The 21,088-nt window shown below is 50.0% G+C and overlaps 7 protein-coding genes across 7 annotated transcripts; 4 read left to right on the top strand and 3 right to left on the bottom strand.

Annotated features, from left to right (window-relative positions):
* Window positions 1-134: 134 nt before the first annotated feature.
* VFPPC_10950 (short-chain dehydrogenase) lies at window positions 135-1,016 on the top strand (the record flags this gene model as incomplete). The annotated part of the gene is made up of 1 exon (XM_018289237.1): window positions 135-1,016. The coding sequence occupies one exon, from the start codon at window positions 135-137 to the stop codon at window positions 1,014-1,016; it is 882 nt and encodes a 293-aa protein (XP_018136843.1).
* Window positions 1,017-3,402: 2,386 nt separating this feature from the next.
* VFPPC_10951 (hypothetical protein) lies at window positions 3,403-7,154 on the top strand (the record flags this gene model as incomplete). The annotated part of the gene is made up of 6 exons (XM_018289238.1): window positions 3,403-3,492; window positions 3,680-3,906; window positions 4,005-4,297; window positions 4,365-5,546; window positions 5,650-6,045; window positions 6,121-7,154. The coding sequence occupies 6 exons, from the start codon at window positions 3,403-3,405 to the stop codon at window positions 7,152-7,154; spliced, it is 3,222 nt and encodes a 1,073-aa protein (XP_018136844.1).
* A 356-nt stretch (window positions 7,155-7,510) lies between these two features.
* VFPPC_16947 (zinc-binding dehydrogenase) lies at window positions 7,511-8,542 on the bottom strand (the record flags this gene model as incomplete). The annotated part of the gene is made up of 1 exon (XM_022429046.1): window positions 7,511-8,542. One exon carries the CDS (start codon window positions 8,540-8,542, stop codon window positions 7,511-7,513), a length of 1,032 nt encoding a protein of 343 aa, XP_022283973.1.
* Window positions 8,543-9,336: 794 nt separating this feature from the next.
* Window positions 9,337-10,917, bottom strand: VFPPC_10952 (MFS general substrate transporter; the record flags this gene model as incomplete). The annotated part of the gene is made up of 1 exon (XM_018289239.1): window positions 9,337-10,917. One exon carries the CDS (start codon window positions 10,915-10,917, stop codon window positions 9,337-9,339), a length of 1,581 nt encoding a protein of 526 aa, XP_018136846.1.
* Window positions 10,918-11,702: 785 nt separating this feature from the next.
* On the top strand, window positions 11,703-12,857 carry VFPPC_16948 (PHP domain-containing protein; the record flags this gene model as incomplete). Its single annotated transcript, XM_018294700.1, has 1 exon — window positions 11,703-12,857. One exon carries the CDS (start codon window positions 11,703-11,705, stop codon window positions 12,855-12,857), a length of 1,155 nt encoding a protein of 384 aa, XP_018136847.1.
* An 863-nt stretch (window positions 12,858-13,720) lies between these two features.
* VFPPC_16949 (DNA-directed RNA polymerase I subunit) lies at window positions 13,721-18,846 on the top strand (the record flags this gene model as incomplete). The annotated part of the gene is made up of 3 exons (XM_018294701.1): window positions 13,721-13,902; window positions 13,965-15,468; window positions 15,532-18,846. The coding sequence occupies 3 exons, from the start codon at window positions 13,721-13,723 to the stop codon at window positions 18,844-18,846; spliced, it is 5,001 nt and encodes a 1,666-aa protein (XP_018136848.1).
* Window positions 18,847-19,374: 528 nt separating this feature from the next.
* VFPPC_10953 (calcineurin-like phosphoesterase) lies at window positions 19,375-20,229 on the bottom strand (the record flags this gene model as incomplete). The annotated part of the gene is made up of 1 exon (XM_018289240.1): window positions 19,375-20,229. The coding sequence occupies one exon, from the start codon at window positions 20,227-20,229 to the stop codon at window positions 19,375-19,377; it is 855 nt and encodes a 284-aa protein (XP_018136849.1).
* Window positions 20,230-21,088: the final 859 nt, after the last annotated feature.

A 21,088-nucleotide genomic window follows, 5' to 3' on the forward strand; every position in this document is an offset into this window, starting at 1 on the left:
CCCAAGATTTTGTATTTAAGCAGATGGCTGTCCGAGTCACAATTGCCAATTGCTACAGAGACTACTATATCATTCAATAAATACCAGTAACCAATTACTCTACCTCACACCTCTTCAAACAACCCTTCGTGAAAATGACGAAAAATTCCCCAGTGTGGTTCATCGCCGCCGCGTCCAGCGGATTCGGCCACGAGATGGCAATGTCCGCCCTCAAGCGCGGACACACAGTCATCGCAACCGCTCGAAAAGTCGAGCGAGTGCAGGATCTAGCAGAGGCGGGAGCACACACCATGGCCTTTGACGTCACGTCCCCCCTGGCAGTCATTGAGACAATCGCCAAAGAAGTGTTTGACAAACACGGCCGAGTCGACTATCTGGTGAACGCAGCGGGTTTCATTCTCGAAGGGGCGGTAGAGGAAGTGTCGCCCCAGGAAGTATTCGACTCGTTCAACACCAATGTCTTCGGCGCGGTGAGCACAATTCGTGCCTTCTTACCGCATATACGAGCGCAGCCCATCGCTCCCAATGGTGTGCGATCCACCATTGTCACATTCGGAAGCCTGGGAAGCTGGCGAGGTGGTGCCGGCTTTTCCATATATGCCATGACCAAAGCATGTGTGTCGTCACTGGCTGAGTCTCTTCGGGATGAGCTTGCGCCGTTCAAGATTCGTTCCACGACAGTCGAACCTGGCTATTTCCGAACGTCGTTCCTCAATCCTGGTGTCATGGTCAGCTCCAAAACGCGCATCGATGCGTATAGCGACGAGGCTACACCGACGGGTCAGGTGAGGAAGCGCTTGGTTGTGGTGGATAATAACCAGCCGGGAGATGTGGTGAAGGGGTGCAAGGTCATTCTGGATATGTTGACGGGGAGTGGGCTGGCTGAGGGGAAGGATCTTCCTGTGAGAGTGGTGTTGGGGCCGGATTGTGAGCAGACTATTAGGGATAAGTGTTCGCAGAGCATTGCTATACTGGATGAGTGGAAGGAGCTTATTCGGAGTACGAACCATGATTGAGTGTTGTCGTTTGGGTTGTATGTATGCTTTGTATTGGCGGCAGTTAGCTAGCATTTACTCTTCTTTTATCCCTCCCTGTATGAATGAACCATGCGTGATTTGGTGAAACTTGGTGTATATGATGATAGCTATACTTCTGAAACTGCCTCCATCATCTGGCCATGGAATCACAACTCGGAACTGGAGGTTAGAGTTGAAACATTGTGTTTCCTAGTTCAGCATCTTACGTCTCAACCTGTGCTTTGCACCGAGACCGGAAAACTGCACATTGCGAGCCACTTGATGGGTCGCAGAACCTTTGTACTACGGCAATACAAGCACCAGTGTGCCCGCTTGTAACCAGCAACTTACACAAGGAATGGCAAAAGCAAATCTTTGAGAAACGTCTGGTGCAAGAGTAAGCAACTGCCCCTTTTCTTGTACATGGGATTGACATCATGCCCATTCGCATGGTGCCTGCCAGGAACAAAATACAGGAACAGAATCCAAAAAGTCTGACGCCTCCTCGTGTTGGCGTCTCCATCACATTTTGGACACCAAGACGCGCTCGGCCAACCATTCGTTCAGCTTCGATTGATCGACCTGAGCCGTTTGGGCAAGCGCCAAAACAAGGTTTTTCTAACGGCAGCGCCGTGTGTACGGCGGAGTCTGTGAGTTACAGCGCCCCTGACACAGCGGGTCGCCCAAAGATTTGGCACATGGAAAAGCCTTCGAGGTTGAGATGGAGGCGGATTATACACGAAGCGTGGCATATGATGGTACGGCCAGTGTGTTGATGCTTCCATTCTCACCGAGGTACTTTAAGGAGACAGCAATACTTCGAACTTTTCGTCAGTAACGGTGAGGACAATGCAAGTACCTTGGAAATGGTACAACGGTGACACATTTCCTTATCGCCGTGCTGGTGACGGCAAGGGACTGGCTTGGGAAATTGTGTCTGTGGAACGATTGCGTTGGTAAACTGACATGTCACTTCTACGGCCGTGATTACACACAGCAACCCATGAGATTGGTTCTCCGTCGCTTATCACCTGAAGAAATAATCGGCAGTAAAATGTCAGTTTTTGCTCTCGGCTCAATTTTTAAGCTAAACCAACATTCGGTAACTCTTGAGAGCTTGATGGCTGTGCGCAAGATACACAGTGACATCACAGAATTTACGTGTCTGCGACGGACTGACAGTTGATGAGACCTGGTAGTGTGAGGAGACGACAACCTAGTCAGAGACAAAACTATGCACCAGACCTTTAGTTGGCCAAACTTGGTAACTGGGAATGGGTTCCGAGGGTTTGGGGCGGATATCTGGCGGCAGATCGTTCCAGGGTTAGCATCATGTCCGAGCACTGAATGGGTTGTGTACCTTTGGCCTTTTGATTGCCTGTTGGAATGGCCCAAACACAGTATCTTTCGGTTCATTTAGGTTCCTGATGTACCGAATAGGCAGTTGAGCCATGAGAGCATTGCACAACCTCTCACCCACTAGAGAATGCTGTGCCTCCGTCGTCCATCTTTTTGTCCTTGCCTTTAATATTCAACGATTTGCCGGAACCTCATCAATAGATGAAGAGTCAGTATACATCCCAGCGGATGCCTGGTTGGCGTTCCCGATTGGTGGTGCCTTGAACAGGGATACTAGATGAGGTGGGACGAACCGTGGAAGAATGGGCAGAGACTGACCAAGGAGCGATGAATCAAGTAGCCACAGCGTCGCAATCTGTCTGACCCAGCTCAAACAGCATCCGAAAAAGCAAAAGCCAGCTCAGAGGCAGAGGTCAGTGGCAATGTGTGGCGCCTTATATTGCTAGCACTTGAGGTTAGTGCAAGACTGGGCATGGACAAGGACATGGACATGGATAGACCAGCGTGGATAGAGGTGGGAGAAACGGCTGGGCGCCTTCAACGTGGTGCGATGTGCAAATGAGGCAACCAGCCAAGACCAAACACCTGGTCTGAGGTACATGCAAATTTGACCTCGAGAAGATTGAAGCACCAAGTCAGATTTGAGCGACCAGGGAGCCTGGGTATGTGCATTTTTGTGAGTCAAGGGGGGCTGGCCGGCATCCGTGGGGAAAGAGCCAATCTGATCCATGTCTGACCAGACATCAATCATCGAAATTCATTTTGGGGTCCAGTCCAGTCTGGTCCTTGTCTGGTCCTGGTCCCTTCAAGATCAATCGTGGACTTGACTTCATTCCTTTTGCTCAGCTTGACTCCCACCTGACATCACCACCAGCCACCCACAGTCTCACGGTCGCAAATTTGTGCTGACCTTCAGACTCCCCATTTCGACCTCGAGTCTTTCGGCTACCTTCATCTTCGCCGCCGTGCTGCAACTATCCGCTCGATTGAATGGTAGTGTGACGATGCTGCGGCTCGCTGCCTCATGATGGCCCTAGACTCCGGCCCCCGCATGGCAGATGCTGCCATATCGCAAATATGGCACTTGCTCAATTCTCGAGACTTTAGTCTGGATGCGGTACGTTGTCCATTTGCATACTTAACAACCCGGGATTATGATATTATGTCTGTCTGTGTGTCAATCTGCTTTGGTGTTTGCTGTAGCCCAGCCGGAACATGACCGCAACACAGTCCGAAAGCCAGAGCAAGAGGCGAACGCAACATGATATCTACTACACTGCACACAACGCTGACCCTCATCCTAGGGAAGCGACAAAGATCCAAGGCAGGGATCTGCTCGAAACGATTCTTCCGGTGGCGGAACTCTTAGCCAGACGGCAAACAGCAAAGGGTCCTCCCTCAAGAAGTTAGGCACGACTTTTATTCCTGTGGCCATTTTTACCGCAGTATGCCTCATAATCTTTATCATTTTGCGGCGGTATTGCAAACGTGTCTATGCACCGAGAACTATTCCAGAGTTACGAAGTCCAGAGTAAGACCGCCGTCCCTATCCCGATATCAACCGGTTGATCCTTCGGTACTCTCCCTGGCCGATGAGAGCTTCACAATAAACTGACAGTACCTCCGTAGTGTGCCGAGCCCTGCATTGCCAGGAGGATGGTTCAACTGGATTGTACCATTTTTCAAAACACGAGACACATTCGTTCTAAATCACGGTTCACTCGACGGCTTCTTCTTCCTTCGATTCCTCAAGGTTCTGCGCAACATTTGTCTTGGAGGCTGCCTCATCACATTCCCGATACTGTTTCCTATCCATGCTACCGGTGGTAGTGGCCTCACTGAATTGGAACAACTGACCATTGGCAATGTCAAAGATCCGCAAAAGCTACTCGCTCACGTCTTCGTGGCGTGGGTATTTTTTGGTGGGTGGCCGTCAATGCTCATCATGTGAAAGCTCAAATAGTACTGACCTCGTCGTCTCTGTTCTAGGATTCGTACTTTACATGATCGTGAGAGAGTGCATTTACTACGTGAACCTCCGGCAAGCGTATCTTTCGTCACCTTACTATGCGGACCGTATCTCATCTCGCACAATTTTGCTTACATGCGTTCCGAAGGAGTATCAAGACGAGCGACGCCTTCGAAAGCTCTATGGAGACTCTGTGAAGCGTATCTTTATTCCACGAACCTCTAAACCCCTCGTCAACATGGTCAAGGAGCGCGAGCAAACCGCCGCGCGGCTGGAAAAGGCCGAGATTGCCCTAATACGAATCGCAAACGTGGCCCGACGAAAGATGCTGGCGAAGAATCCAGAGCTGGCAGAAGCCTCCACCACCGCAGCTTCGGTAACCGAATCGACCGGTTCAAAGCAGGATCTTGTCACACTACCGAGCGCCAGCAGTGCTGACGCAGCTCGTGGGAACCCCCTCGAAGTGGCAATCCCCGAGTCAACCATCTACTTGGACTCTGCGACACCCAAGGACGATGCAACCAAGGACATTGTCCAAGGCGATGGCACCGAAATAAGAAAAGCGTCTGCAGACAACACGGTGGACGACGATGAATGGTACAAGCATCCATATGGACTGTCCGAGAGCTTGCCCGACGTCAGAGGATCGGTAGCAGCCCAATGGATTAAGGCCGAGCAACGACCTCACCACCGACCGATTGGCAACTTTGGCCGTCGAGTCGACACGATTCGATGGACACGAACGAGGCTTCGAGATCTCAACCTGCAGATTTTCAAGATGCGACGACAAGTGCGCCGAGGTGATGGCATCACCTTGCCTTCGGTTTTCATCGAATTTTATACACAGGAAGCTGCTCAGGCAGCACACCAAGTCCTAACGCACCACCGACCGCTGCAAATGTCTTCTCGTCTGCTTGGCGTCCGGCCCGATGAGGTCATTTGGTCCTGCTTACGAATGCCGTGGTGGGAACTCATCATTAGACGCTTCGGCATTTTGTCCTTGGTGACGGCCGCCATTATCTTTTGGGCGATCCCGTCCGCATTCATTGGCACAATTAGCAATCTTAGCGATTTGACTGAGAAAGTAAAGTTTCTCAAGTTTCTAAACAAAATGCCCAGTGTGATTTTGAACTTTATCCAAGGCTTTCTGCCCGCAATTGCGCTCTCTCTGTGGATGGCGGCGGTTCCTTGGATGTTGCGATGTACGTACACCCCAACTGACTGTCTAACCTCAGAAAGAGGGCCCCTTACTTTGGAAGTGATACGTTACTCTATATGAGAATAGTATCTAACAACTCGTGGCAGTTTGCGGCGCCCAGTCTGGTATTCCGACAACAACACGCGTCGAACTATTTGTGCAGAATGTCTATTTTGCCTTTCAAGTTGTCCAAGTCTTTCTCATCACTACTCTCACCTCTGCGGCGTCGTCAGCACTTGGCAAAATTCTGTCCAATCCTCTCGGGGCAAAGGACCTACTCGCCGAAAATATTCCCAAAGCATCTAATTTTTATCTGTCTTATATCATGATACAGTGCCTCATGAGCGGAGGGATGCGCCTTCTTCAGGTTTTTGGATTGATTCGGCAGTATCTGATTAGCCGTGTGAGCGAGGTTCCCCGTACGAGATATAAGCGCTGGTGCAAGATGGACTCGGCATATTGGGGCGGCGTGTATCCTGTGTACACCAACATGGGCGTAATTGGTATGTGACTTGCCTCGCCTGAGCCTAACCATGAAATACATCCCAAGAGGGAGTGTGCTGACAAGCTTGTTGTAGCCCTCAGTTATGCCTGTATTGCGCCATTGGTTCTCCTCTTTGCGGCTGGTGGACTGTTCGCAACCCAGGTGGTTTGGAAGTATAACCTGCTTTACGTGCTGGATTCTGACATGGACACCAAGGGCTTGTTTTATCCACGAGCTTTAATTCATCTGACTATAGGTTTGTATCTGGCCGAAATCTGTCTCATCGGCTTGTTTGCGTTGAAAAGCGCTTTTGCTCCATTAGCGTTGATGGTCCTGTTTTTCATTTTCACTGGCCTGGTTCACTTCTCGCTCAGTGACGCCATAGCGCCTCTCCTGCTTAATCTACCCCAAACATTACCCCTTGAAGGTGAAATCCAAGCCGAAGAGAAAGCAAAAGCTTTGCGGGAAAAGGAACTGGCCACAGCAAGATTAGAGGAGGAAAATGGGGCCGCAGGTGCCGCTAACGACTACTATGACACGGAGCAAGTATTTGGCGACGAAGAGCAGATGGAGCAGTCAGATTATGAAGAAGAAGAAGAGGAAGAGGAAGAATCTGGAGATGAGCATGGGCCGGTCACTGGAACCAGGGCTGTTGAAGGCGCGGCGAGTGTTGGCGCAACGTTCAAAGAGTGGTTCAAAGCCACGACCAGGGCAAAAGTCGACAAGGAAATCGACCACTCGGGCGCCAATGAATTCCTTGCCAAGTTCCAATTCTGGAAGCACGACAAGCACACTAGCGACGAACCACCTGGACTTTTGGCCAGATGGCTCCATCCCGAAGAGTACGAGGACTTTGTTACTTTGCGCAACACAATCCCCGGGGATCAGCTGCCTCATGTTGAGTACCCGTCTGAATTTAGAAAACGATGCTATCTTCCACCGGAAATGTGGGCGCAAAAGCCGACTTTATGGATACCTCGAGATGAAGCGAGAGTTAGTAGGCAGGAGGTTGCGCACACCAAGAAATATACCCCCATCACGGACAATGGCGCAGAATTGGATGAGAAGGGCAGGGTGGTGGTTTATTTCGATAAGGCACCGATGAAGAAGCCACGGCTTCTGTTGTAGAATAGTTCTAGTATTAGCGTTATTTCTTTGTACACAGTAAATGTAAAATTATGTGCAACTTGGCGTTGAGAGAAGCCGAACCGCATTTGATGTGCCCGGGACTGGATGGCATTCTCGCGAATTTCAGCACAAATTATGAAGGTTCGGTATGACTTGGTACACTGTTTCATTAAAAAGTATCCTAAAATTCAATTCAATTCCAATTTGCAGCCCTGCACTTTATGGCTGTGCTTCATTCAAACTCCGGTTCTCATGCTCCATTCCTTGATCAACGATGCAGTCTTCACGCTGCCACGCATTCATAGTTGTCAAGTACTTTAACACATCAGCTTTTTCTTTTCACCGGTAGCCAATCATTACTTTCCACCACCCATCACAAGAACGTTACGGAACCGAGGCTTTCCAGCAACCAAGCTATCAACCGCCTTTTGGACGTCAGCAAACGCATACTTCTCAATCATGCACTTGATGTTATGGGTCTGAGCAAAGCGAATAGCTTCCTCGCTGTCCAATGCGTGACCCGACGGCCATCCCGCCACGCTGCGACCACCAAGAACCATGGCAACAGTATCAAACTGAACACCGCCAACAGGAGCAAGACACAGAAGTTTCCCACCAGGGGCAAGACCGGCAACCAATTTGCCCACGACCTCAGGGTTAGGCGCTGTTTGAACAATGATATCCGCGCCACCAAGCTTGGTCAGTTCAGCAGGGCCATCAGACGTCTTTGTATTAATGTAGTGGTGCGCGCCCAATTCCTTCGCAAAGTCGGCCTTGTCGTCGCCGGACGAAAGCACAGCAACCTCATAGCCCATCTTGTTGGCATACTGCACGGCAAGATGTCCAAGTCCACCTAGTCCCTGGACGGCAACCAAGCCTCCCTGCTCGACATGCATCTTCCGAATGCCATTGAAGACGGTGACGCCAGCGCAGAGCAAGGGAGCAACCTCAGCAGGGTCAGCTTCTTTGGGGATACGAACAACAGCTTCCTGGCGCAGGAGCACGTATTCTGCGAAACCGCCGTCTTTGGTATATCCATTGACGAGCTCGTTCTGGCACATTTGGAACTGGCTACGCTGGCATTGTTTGCAGTGGCCGTCGTGGCCGCCGTGCCATGGGCCGCCTACACGCTGACCCTTGGAGATGTTGTTCACCCCGTCGCCCAGCTCGACGACATCGCCGACAATTTCGTGGCCTGGAATTCGGGGGAAGACGTTGCCGAAGTGGCCGCCGGCAATGCCGACGTCTGAGAAGCACACACCGCAGGCGAGGACTTTGACAAGTACTTGGCCTGGACCGGGATGCTGGAGCTCCACATCCTGCAGCTTGAAGGGGCCATTGGCCTCTGTGATGACGACGGCCTTGAAGGTCTTTGGAAGGGAGGTCATGATGAGTCTGGTGGAAGTAGTTCAAAAGTGTAGATTAATATGTAGCAGTTGGGAATTGCGGTTCATTTAAGAAGGATGGGATTGAGATGGTAACATTCACATAAATCGATGGGCTTTCAGACCTTTTTAACGTTTACGCTGGGAGAGTGACGCCCATTGCGTCAACGAAGACTCACCACAAAGTTTGACCATAGCTGGTATGGGGCATGCAGCTAGCAAGTGCTGCTTCGGGATTGGGATTGAGCTGGAGCCTCGACCGCCGATGATCCATGAATGAACGTCTGGGTAGATTTTGGCGTTGGAGCAAGCTCCGAAGACTCCGCAATAGCAATGATTGATGGCTTGGAGTGTCTTCCGTTGTGGGACAAGTCACTTGTCTCTGTTCGTGGTCCAATAAATGCAAACACAACTGGACAATCGAGGAGGGGTTTGAAGTTGGTGGGGTCTGGAATTAGTAAACTAGACTTGGCCGGTAATAACTGGTTAAGTTGGGTGGCTGGCAAGGAGTTGAGTATCGGCTTTAATGAGATGTGCTAGCGCCGAAGCTGGCTGAGATGTCGGAGATGGATGAGCCGGCAATAAAGAACAGAGAGTGATCCAAACCCGACAACGAGTCGAGGAGTTACTCCGGAGTTAAATAGCATTGGCGCCTCTGCAACACTGCAATGTTGAGATATCCCCATTCCGTCTGGTTGTCACTATTATCGTTTTTGGCTGAAGCGAGAAGATTCACAGGTGAAATAATAATATGTTCACATCAATAATTATCTCACTAAGAAATGAGCACCACTCTCCTACATAGATACATACTTGCTGAAATCCTTGGCCTTCACCCCACGCTCAAACAACAAGTCAATCTCTTCAAAAGTTCGACCCTTTGTTTCAGGAATACGCAAGTACGCCCACAGCGTGAAAATCATATTCAGTCCGCCAAAGAGAAAGCCAGCCTTACCCCTCCAGTTTGCATGATCCGAATTCATCATGTACGGCATGGCCTCCGAGTTGACGATACCAAATATTGCCTTTGTGGCCAGCGCGACCGCAATCGTCTTGCCGCGCAACCGTGTCGATGATATCTCTCCGAGCAAAACATATTCCACCGGCCCAATTGAGCAGTCATAGACAAAGCAGAAGAGCATCAACAGAACTGCCTGTCCATACTGAAGCCCCGCATGAGAGGAATAATTCGGCATGACGTCGAGAATGGCAATGATGAAGAGAAAAACGGTCAGTATGCTTTCGCCGTAGCAATACAAGGTGCGTCGACCGAATCGCGTGATGATAAACCACGACACAATGGTCCCCGTGAAGGCGAACGCCTTTGTTCCCAAGCTGAGAGCAAAAGCATTCTTACTAGGCAGACCGGCAAGTTCGAAAAACAACGTCGAATAACCTTGAAACGCACCGCCGCCCCAGATTTGAATCGTGTATGCTACAATACAAATCTCGGTTCTGCGAAGGTTTGCGCCGCGGAAGCATTCGAGAAAGCTTGCGCTCTTGGCCAGCTCTTTTTCCATCCCGTTGACTTCTCGAATCAGAGCTAACCGCTCCTGCGCATCTTGCTCGTTGTTTTCTCGACTCGATAGCCGCTTCAGGACGGCGAGTGCCTCTTCATCGCGATCTTGACGGACTAACCAGTACGGTGACTCGGGCGCGAACCAGATAAACACCAAGAAGATCAAGCACCAAGACCACTGTATAGCAAATGGAACTCGATACGCCCATTGATCAAGCCTACCTTGGAACGCAAATGTCACGCCAGTGCCGACAAATTGTCCAACCACAGCTGCCAAGTTGCAGTAAGATGAGAGGATGCCACGCAGAGGTAATGGTGCAAGCTCTGATGCGTACGATACGCAAATGACGATGAATGAACCACTGATAAGACCCTGCAAAAGCTCCCCGACGTACAGAACTTCAATAGAGTTGGAGAAGAACTGAATGAAGATACAGCCAGTAACGCCAATCACTGCCGCCGTCAAAGTTCGCCGTGGACCCCAACGATCCAAAGGATATGCCGCAACACTCAAAGCACCAAGCACTTGGCCCATGTATCCTGCCATGGAAATTGCAGCCTGCCACTGAGCCTCTATGACCCATTTCCCACCTACATAGCGGCCATAGCGTTGCTGAAACGCAGGAAGCGCATAGTAGGCTCCCATAACGGTTTGGTCATATTGGATTCCCACCAGAGGCAAGCTTACAAGCATGCAGAAGATGACAACTTTGGGATATGTCTTGATAGCCTCCCACACGCCGAGCTTGTGCTCCTTCCCGGTGATGGCACGGGTTGCATCACTGACAACGAGGACATTGCTCTTTTCTGCGGCTGGATCATGCACCGAGCCTGCAGTTACAGAATCTGATCTATCCATGAGGAAGAGACAAGAACAAAGATAGACTAGAAGGTTGTGCTTGGAAGCCCAGGGAGACCAGAGTTATGGAGAACAGAGATACTAGTTGAATATTTAAACCCCGTCTCATATCCGATTCCGGTGTACATTACACACTCACTTGCACTTACATGACAACCTGCCATCCTAAACAAACGCCACGTTATGAGTGTCGCTATCGTGGTTGGATAGATCTCCCTGTTTCAACCCCGCTCAGGAGTTGTCAAAGTAATTGCAAGCGCGAATCGCTGACTGCAATTCCAGCCAAATTGGCACTAGAAGGCGAGTATTACTCCGAGTTGCCATGTTAGTTTCCAGTTTGCTATTGTACCCCGCATGGCGAGCAACAACTTTCGTGAGATGGCGTTCGTTGGTGTTGGGATCAGCTCGAACTGGGGCCGTTTCTGCTCTAGTTTCCTTTCAGTGTTAGCCGTCGGCAATATTCATCCGACGTGCTGTCGTCGTCGGGGGAAAGGAGTCCGTTTAAAATAATATCAGAGACAAACTGCTTTTCCATTTTCATCTTGAATACTGATTAATATGCTAATGGTAGTAACATCATGTCGGCCATTGTCCGAACAGGCGTTGTCACGCAGTCAGATCAACTGTCTCGAAAATTGGTGCCGTTTGATGTCCCGCCGGGTACTACATCCATACACATCAAGTATGCGTATAGTTGTCGAGACGCCGGCAACGCCATTGACCTGGGATTGCTGGGTGTGAATGACCAGTTCCGCGGCTACTCTGGCGGTTCCAGGATTGAGATTATGGTAGCGAATGATGGAGCTACACCAGGCTATATCCCCGGACTATTGGCACCTGGTACATGGAACGTGATACTTGGAGTCTACCAAGTGAAAACAACCGAATCATCGTACACAATCGAAATAACCTTGGACACCAAACAACGACAAGAGTTCCAGCCCTGTCCTGCGCCAACTAGAGCTCACTATAGTACATCGCTGCGACGGTTACCTGGTTATAGCCCCAGCTTCCAATGGCTAAAGGGCGACTTTCACGTACATTCAGTATACTCTGATGGGAAGCTCGACTTGAGCAGCTTAATTGACAAGGCGCTCAAGAGGAACCTCGACTTCATATTCTCGACAGAGCACAACACCAACAGCGCAAACCTCGTGTGTGGCTCCCACAGCCCAGAGGGATTCCTAGTAGGCCGAGGAATTGAAGTCACAACTTACAAGGGCCACTGGAACGCCATAGGCCTTTTACCGCATCAAATGATTGATCCGGTCATCCATGATTCAACGAACGTGGACGCAAGCTTGACGCAAGCTGTAAGAGAGGTGCACAAGTCCGATGGATTTGCCATCATCAATCATCCATTTGCAGAGTGTCGCTGCTGCGCTTGGGACTTTACTTTTCACAACGACATGGATGCAATTGAAGTCTGGAATGGGCCCTGGAAAAGACATCCCGACGACGAGTCGAATGAGAAAGCGGTACAAAAATGGGACGAGTTGCTGCGATGCGGTAACATATTTCCTGCAACAGGGGGCAGTGACCTTCACGAGCCGCAGTTTGAGATTGGCGAACCAGTGACGAGGGTGTTGGCTGACGAGAATTCTGTGACTTCTATTATTCGTGGGTTGAGAGATCGTCGGGTCTATCTCACGCGGCATCCGAGTTATGAGATTGCGTTTACGGTGCGTCATGGTGAGAAGGTTGCTGATATCGGGGGGTGGGTGGAAGCGACTGGGTTGGTGAAAGCAGTAGTTTGTCTGAAGGGGTTTCCGGGGGGTGAGATTCGGTTGATTAGTGAGGCGGGGATTGTTTGTAGGACGAGTGAGTCTTGGTTGGAGATGGAGGTGATGGGGCGGTATTTGAGGGTTGAGGTGAGGGATGGGAGTGGTGAGATGTTGGGACTTACGAATCCGATTTGGGTTCTGGGGCCAAAGGAATAAGCATCTCTCTCATTCTCCCCCTTTTTAAGCAGATACTTAGGATAGAGTTGTCTCGGCGGGTAGAAAGTTAGATTTCGATTTTTAGCTACTTAGATAGAATAAAGTGCAGGTTTGATGTTGATTTGTCGGGGTGCTACCACATTGTTGTATTTCCAGTGTTGGTATTCATGTAGATGGGTTCATCAAGCTAGTAAATCCAAAAGGTTGCAAACTTAAAACGACGGAAAAAAACAAAGAAAAAAATTATGTGTTTGAGGGTACAAGTCAGCATTCATCTGACAATTACTTGGATGCAGAGTCCCATAGAGCGTTAGCCAGGCATTGATGATGTTCGATTCTAAACACTTGCGATGTGGTGTAGAGAAAGTGATGCAGTGAATTGAGTTTCAGTCAGCTACTGTGGTGAGTTAAGCTCAGCAGTTCCCACCGCCTTCCTGTTTTGCCGGGGTGGCTCCATCTACACACCTCACCAGAATTTGCACTGTGCTCCTACACCCACTGGCCCACTCTGCGCAATTCTCACTTGCAGTCCAATAGATCGTCGACTTGGAATACATCAATGCCGCTCTTATCAATATCGAAGAAACTCTTTCAATATTAAAGAGATTATGTGAGTGCATTGATAGTTTTATATTTATGTTTTTTTCCTAGTAGTTTAGTGAAGTTCTACCTCTAATCCCGGATCATCACACAGTGTTGATTGAGATGTGCGGGATCCGGGTTCTGCCAGGTCCCCAGTTTTATTTTTTTTCCTTCACGCAAGATCTTCTTCACTCGTCTGGCCTGCCCATGCGGAAACCACCATTCGACTCTCGTGAAGTTCCTGACCTTGACAGTGAGCCAGAGTTCTGGCCATTGGCAGGATGAATATCGCGCAGCCCATATCCTCCGAGATCGATTTCGTCGAATTCAGGTTCTTGTCACCCGAGGAGATTCAGGCCATCTCCGTCAAACGCATCGAAAATGACAACACCTTCGACAGCTTGCTTCAGCCTGTGCCTGGCGGTCTCTATGACCCGGCTTTGGGATCATGGGGCGACTCACCGTAAGTTCTACCCCAGTCAGGCGTTTTTAACTCCGGGGGATTTACTGACTTGGCCAATTCAGTTGCACGACATGCCACCTAAATCAACAATCCTGCCCCGGCCACCCGGGACACATCCAATTGCCTGTGCCAGTCTACCATCCGGTCTTTATGGATCAGGCATACCACTTACTCCGAGCCACCTGTGTATATTGCAAAGGCTTCCGATTACGCGCCGTGGACCTGAACAAATATATATGTCAGCTTCGTCTTCTCCAACATGGCCTGATACACGAAGCACATATCGTTGGTTCTCTTGGCGAGCTGAATTTGGCATCGGTCTCAGAAGAGTACTTGGATTCGGGTGGAAGTGAGGCGGATGAGGACGGCAAACCGAACGAAGCCATTATGCGCAAGAGAGACAAGTATGTACAAGAGTGTCTCCGCCGTGTCAAGTCAAAACGAAAAAGCGAGATTCGCATGGGGAAGCATGAAGGCATGGCGCAAACTCGCCGTGAGGTCATCAAACAATTCCTCGCCGATGTCATCAAGAAAAGAATTTGTTCTAGCTGCGAGGGTATCTCGCCGGCGTATCGCAGAGATCGATTCGTCAGTATTTTTGAGAAATCTCTGTCGGCCAAGGAGAAGGCAAAAATGTCTCGGCGAGATTTGCAACAAAAGGATGCATTGACCCGAGTCTACCAGGCAAAGCCGAAACCCACCGAGGATACTGTTGAAATACTCGACGGCGGTTCTGCGGCTGCTGAGCAATCAAGCGATGACGAAACCTCGAGTCCAGCGGCCGTCGACGTCGCGGCATCTCAAAGATACATCAGCCCCATGGAGGTGCGGGCTCGTTTGGCGGAGTTGTTCGACAAAGAACAAGAAGTCATATCACTCCTATACAATTCAAAGCTACCCGCCCGACACTCGCCCAAGGTTGTGCCTGACATGTTCTTCATAACAACTATTCTCGTGCCGCCAAACCGCTACAGACCGGAGGCACGCATGGGAGAGTCGCAAATCTCAGAAGCCCAACAGAACTCACTCTACAAGTCAATCCTGCGGAGCTGTTCAAAGATCGCCCAAATTTACGCCTCATTAAATGATGGAACCACCGATTTTACACAATTACACTACGCCTGGGGGGAAACGCAAGAAGCAGTCAATTCTTTGATTGACAAGAGCAAGAACCCTGTGCGTGGTGCAGCTGCAAAACGCAACGAAGATGGCATCAAGCAGAAACTCGAGAAGAAAGAGGGATTGTTTCGAAAGAATATGATGGGCAAGCGTGTCAACTTTGCAGCCCGAAGTGTTATCTCACCAGACCCCAATATCGAGACAAACGAGATCGGTCTTCCGCCAGTCTTTGCATCAAAACTCACCTATCCGGAACCAGTCACCAGCCATAACTTTCGAGATATGCAGCAAGCTGTGATCAATGGTGTCAGTAAGTGGCCTGGAGCCGTGGCTATCGAAGATGAAAATGGCCACGTCTTGAACCTTCGGAACAAATCAACCGATGAACGCATGTCACTCGCCAACCAGCTTCTCGCCCCAACAACAACAAACAGCCACTCTGCGAGGGTAAGAAATAAAAAGGTGCATCGCCACATTACCAATGGTGATGTGGTGCTGATGAACCGTCAGCCCACCTTGCACAAGCCGTCCATGATGGGACACCGAATTCGAGTTCTACCTGGAGAAAAGACCATTCGAATGCATTACGCAAACTGTAACACCTACAATGCAGACTTTGATGGCGACGAAATGAATATGCACTTCCCTCAGAATGAGGTTGCCCGTGCTGAGGCACTTCAGATCGCAGATACCGACCACCAGTACTTGTCTGGAACCCAAGGGAAACCATTGCGAGGTCTGATTCAAGATCATCTGTCCATTTCGGTCATGTTATGTAGTCGCGATACCTTTTTCACCCGTGGCGACTACCAGTCCATGGTATACAATACAATTCGGCCAGAGAGTGGTCATCTTGTCAACGGGGGCAGAATTCAGCTTGTTCCCCCAGCGATCCTGAAACCAGTGCCATTGTGGACCGGCAAACAGATTATCACCACTCTTCTCAAAAACATACAGCCTGTCAACTGCGGTCCCCTTAACCTGAAAGGAACGGCACAGGTCAAGGCGGACCAATGGGCCCCGAAATCCGAGGAGGGTTCCATCTTGTTCCAAGATGGCGAGTTTATCACCGGTATCCTTGATAAATCACAAATCGGCCAGAGCTCCGGTGGTCTGATTCATGCCATTCACGAAATTTACGGCCCAACTAGCGCCGGTCAGGTTCTCAACGCTTTCAGTCGGTTGTTGACTCGCTATCTCAATGTCAGGGCATTCTCCTGCGGTATGGACGACCTAAAGCTTACTTCTGATGGTGAAGCATCTCGGACGCAGGCACTGCAAGCTGTTGATCGCCTTGGCCTGGAAGTTGCTTCGTCGTATGTCTCTCTTGAAAAGAACTCAGACCCCACCAATCCTTTGCTTCTGGAGCGTCTTGAGGAAGTTCTTCGTGACGATTCAAAACAAGAAGGATTGGATCTCTTGATGAACGCTGGATCTAGAGAGATCACAGATGCAATTCAAAGAGCCTGTCTTCCTCAAGGCCTTGAAAAGCCATTTCCCCGAAACCAAATGCAAGTCATGACCACTTCCGGCGCCAAGGGCTCTAGGGTCAACGCATCCCTGATCTCTTGCAACCTAGGACAGCAAGTCTTGGAAGCCAGGCGTGTTCCTCTCATGGTTAGTGGCAAGTCATTACCTTGCTTTAAGGCCTATGAAACGAACATTACAGCCAATGGTTATATCAGAAGCCGTTTCCTCACAGGAATCCGACCACAGGAATACTTTTTCCATCTTATGGCAGGAAGAGAAGGTCTTATTGACACAGCCGTGAAAACGTCGCGCTCTGGTTACCTCCAGCGATGTGTTATTAAAGGGATGGAGGGTCTAAGAGTGGCGTATGACACGACCGTCCGCGACGCTGACGGTTCCATTGTACAGTTTCTCTACGGCGAGGACGGTCTGGATGTCACAAAACAAAAGTACCTCACCGATTTCAGCTTTATCCTTCAAAATTTGTCATCGGAAGTTGCGCAGTTACGATACAACGCTGACATCGTCGCACGGCTTGGGGCAAATCGAGACATCTTCACAAAATACATGAAGAGTACAGTCAAGCACTTCAAAGCCGGCAGCCTCAAAGGGAAGGATCCGCTTTTAGGCACCGCGAATCCAGCAACCAATCTTTTCGTGTCGTCTGAGCGATTCTATGATGCCATGTCGTCCTACTTGAAGGAAAATGTGGATGGTCTTCTTCGCGAGAAAAACAGCACCAACGAGAACCAAAGCAAATCTCAGCAGGTGGCCCTTAGCCGCAAGAACGCCGAGTTGGTCTTTGTGATGAAGTACCTCCAGTCGCTGGTTGAGCCAGGTGAGGCTGTCGGTGTTGTGGCAGGTCAATCCGTGGGCGAGCCGTCAACACAAATGACGCTGAACACATTCCATTTGGCCGGTCACGCTGCCAGCAACGTCACGCAGGGTATTCCACGTCTAAGAGAAATTCTAATGACAGCCGCAATGATCCCATCTACACCTGCGATGACTCTCCACCCTCGTGAGGGAGTCTCCGCAAGCGACATGGAACGCTTCGCAAAGTCCATCAGTGCCGTGCCCCTGTCCTACATTTTGGATAGTGTTACTGTGCAGGAGCGAATCGGCCGCGGTCAGATCTATGGTCTGGCCAAGATATATCTGATCAAATTCAAGCTCCACCCTTCACGGGAGTACCGGGAAACATACCACGTGAGCATTTCCGAAGTACTGAACTCTTTCGCGTATAAACTTCTACGCCAGATTATCACACTCGCCAAAGCTGAACTCAAAAAACGAGGTGAATTGGAGACTTCAGGCATGCCTGATATTTCGCAGAAGGTTGGCGTGGTCGAGATGGCAGCTCCGAATGCAGATGCTGAGACTGGTGGTGATGCGGACGAAGATGGAGGCGACGATGGGGATGATGATGACTACACTAATGCCAAACAACGATCTAAGCGCACTGAGGCCGTTTCCTATGGACCAAATGATGAGGCCGATGATGAAGTCCAGAAGGCGATGAACGAGGATGACATGGATGTCGACGAGACGGGTGCTGAGGCTGTTGGCGGCGGCGCAAGCAAAGATAAGCCAATGCAAAACGGTGCAGACAGGGAAGAAGAAGAAGACACAGACGGCGACGTGGACATGGAGTCGAGCAGCACCCGCGCGGAATATGTTGCAAGCAACTTTGCTGAGGTTACAAGCTTTGAGTGTGACGAGAAAACAGGAGAGTGGTGTAATGTGACTCTCGAATTCGACGCCACCGTTCCCAAGTTACTGATGCTCAGCATTGTCCAGAGGGCGCTGAAGAAGGCCATGGTAAGGGAAATCCGTGGCATCGGTACTTGTCGAGTGGGCGAAGGGCGCATGCTGCCTGAGGGAGACAAAGAGCCCATTATCCTTGCAGGCGGCAGCAACATCCAGGCGGTTAAAGAGTTTGGGGATTACATCGATCCAAACCGCATTCAGACTAATGACATATATGCTGTGCTAAACATGTATGGCGTGGAAGCATGTCGGAGCAATATCGTTCAAGAGCTAGACGGTGTCTTTGGTTCTCACGGCATCAAAGTCGACGGTCGGCATCTGAACTTGATTGCAGACTACATGACGAGAAACGGCGTATTCACAGCCTTCAGCCGAAATGGTTTGAAGGGTAATGTCAGCCCATTTACCAAGATGAGTTTCGAGACAACGCTAGCTGTCCTCAAAGACGCGGTGCTCGACGGAGACTGGGACGAGCTGAACAGCCCAAGCAGTCAGTTGGTCATGGGCCAGCTGGGGAAACTGGGCACTGGCAGCTTTGACGTACTCACAAGATTGCCAACACATCATGTAGAATCCTTTGCATGAATGGCATCAGTCTAAAATTTCGGGAAGGTTGTCTTGCTTTTGCTTTTATTTCCATCTATGATGACGTTTCGGCACATGTATCATGTTTGTTGTTTATATTCACACGGGGGAGCAGTAGGATGTCAAGTCAATTGGTCTGGAGTTGCATATTTTCTTGTCTTGCAACATTGAGCCTGTAATTAGAGTAGAGCATTAGGACAGAACCAATGCATCAAAGTCTATCTATGTCACAGACCCTGTACGTGATGGGCAGGAGAACTGGAAACTTCCGTAGAGCCTGGCTTGTTCATGTTGAGATTGGTGAGCCACGTCAACAATGGGTTCCTCATCACCGGATACTTGGAGAATTACAGGCCACCAAAGGCAGTCTGCCAACAGCTTTTGCCTCCGGGGAAGGTGTGACAATTTTGCCAAGTTCATAGGCACACGAAACTCATACTCTTATTCGGTCAGTCACGATGTTCCCAATGAACTGAGTTCAATAGGTGCGACCAAGACAACGTGCGCAGATTCACTGATATCTGGAGGCTATAATGCGATGGTCATTCCAGGATCAAAGTCATGAGGGTTCCTGGACGATTTCTTCTGCTCTCGCTCTCGCGATGCGCCGCCGGGCAGGACATATCCCCGCTGATTAGCTACCAGTCTGACACCATTCCGCATCAAATCCGTTGAGTAATGTGTGTGGCCAAACGCCCAGACATCAATGCCAGCCCAGCCTTGCTGATCGAGGAGGTCGGTAGCAAAAGCAGGCGTCCAGGGGTTATTAGAATCCCCCGGTCGGGAAGTACCTTCTATACAAGGCGCATGATGCGTCGCGACTAGAAGCTCTCTTTTGGCGCCGTCCTTAAGTGCTGCGACTTGCTCACGCAGCCACGCAGCCTCCATGGTGTGAATCTCGTTGTGTTTCTGAACAGTCCACCCGTCTATCTTCTTAAAGTCATTGATCTTAGACTCAATAACAACCGAAACCTGCTCTGGAATTTCGGACCAGAGCGTACAGCCGATAATTGTCAGTGTGGAGTTTAAGTCGTCCCATCGCGTTTTGTGTAGGAGAACGACAGTACCACCAAGTGATGGTTCCTCCACAAGACGCTTCGCTTCATCAAGTCCTGCGTGATAGTCCAGGCCATAGAACTCGTGGTTTCCTAGCACCAAAAACACCTTGTCATATCGGGATACCTGCGCCTCAAGAAAATTTAGGTATCTATCGTAGTCAATCAGGCGTCCGATATCTCCAGCTAGCAGCAGAAATGGGGTGGTCGCGGGAAATGTGAAGGACAAGTACTGTTGACCGACCTCGAGATGCAAATCTGAGAGAACTTGGACTCGGGGGCGCGATAACCGTTGGCGTCTGAGGATAGCGTCCAGAACTGCTTTCATTGTGTATTGTGTGCTTGGGACGCAGCTGGAAAGAGGTCAAGATCAATTTGTGGTGCGAGCTAACATTGAAGGTGTGACCGTGGGCCAGCACTGACCAGTTGATCCTGGTGCCTCCTGTTGTCAAAGAGTTGCTGTGGTGGCTACGAGCATTCATCAATGGTCAAGTCAAGTTCATACTTGCATGTCCATCAAAAGAACCCGCGTTACAACCCGCCACAATGGATTTGACGCCGATAAAAAGTCGCCGCCACGATTCTGAAACATCACGGCCTTGAAATGTGCACTGTCGGTGAGCTGGAGCTAAATTATTACCGCGTCTGCCATGAGGATGTGGTGGGCAAGTACTCGGCAGCTTTGAAATCGCGTGCTGGTGAACTGAGTCTTGAGTAAGTATGTTGGACTTTCGCTAAAGCGTTACCCAGACCTTGAGCGGTTGTTCGGCCGGCTTGGAGTGGATGCAGCAAAGGCAAAGCGAGCGGCATAGGACCTTGATCTTGACCAGGTGATGTGCAACGTGGTCTTCTAGGATAGTTCTACTACGGGCACGGATTAACGGATTACCTGGTCCGCAGATATATCGCAACATGTGAAAAGATGCGGTGCTGCGGTTGTCCGAGTGGCCGGCGGACTCTCCGGTCAAAGGGAAGCATTCAAGTTCTTGATGACATTGGGGGAAAGAAGTGACGGAAACCGGGCAATTAGCTATAATTCGCGTCCAAATACAGAAATCTCTTCCGCATAAATTTGCCGGAAATCGTTCTCCGTAAGCCTTTTATGAATAGATGCATCATGCTTGCCACCAATTTTGGATACGTAACTGCCAGGAATGAAGTCCTACCCGTCATACTATTGTAGACGA

The sequence above is a fragment of the Pochonia chlamydosporia genome, assembly GCF_001653235.2.
Source record: "Pochonia chlamydosporia 170 chromosome Unknown PCv3seq00014, whole genome shotgun sequence".
NCBI classification, from domain to species: Eukaryota; Fungi; Ascomycota; class Sordariomycetes; order Hypocreales; family Clavicipitaceae; genus Pochonia; species Pochonia chlamydosporia.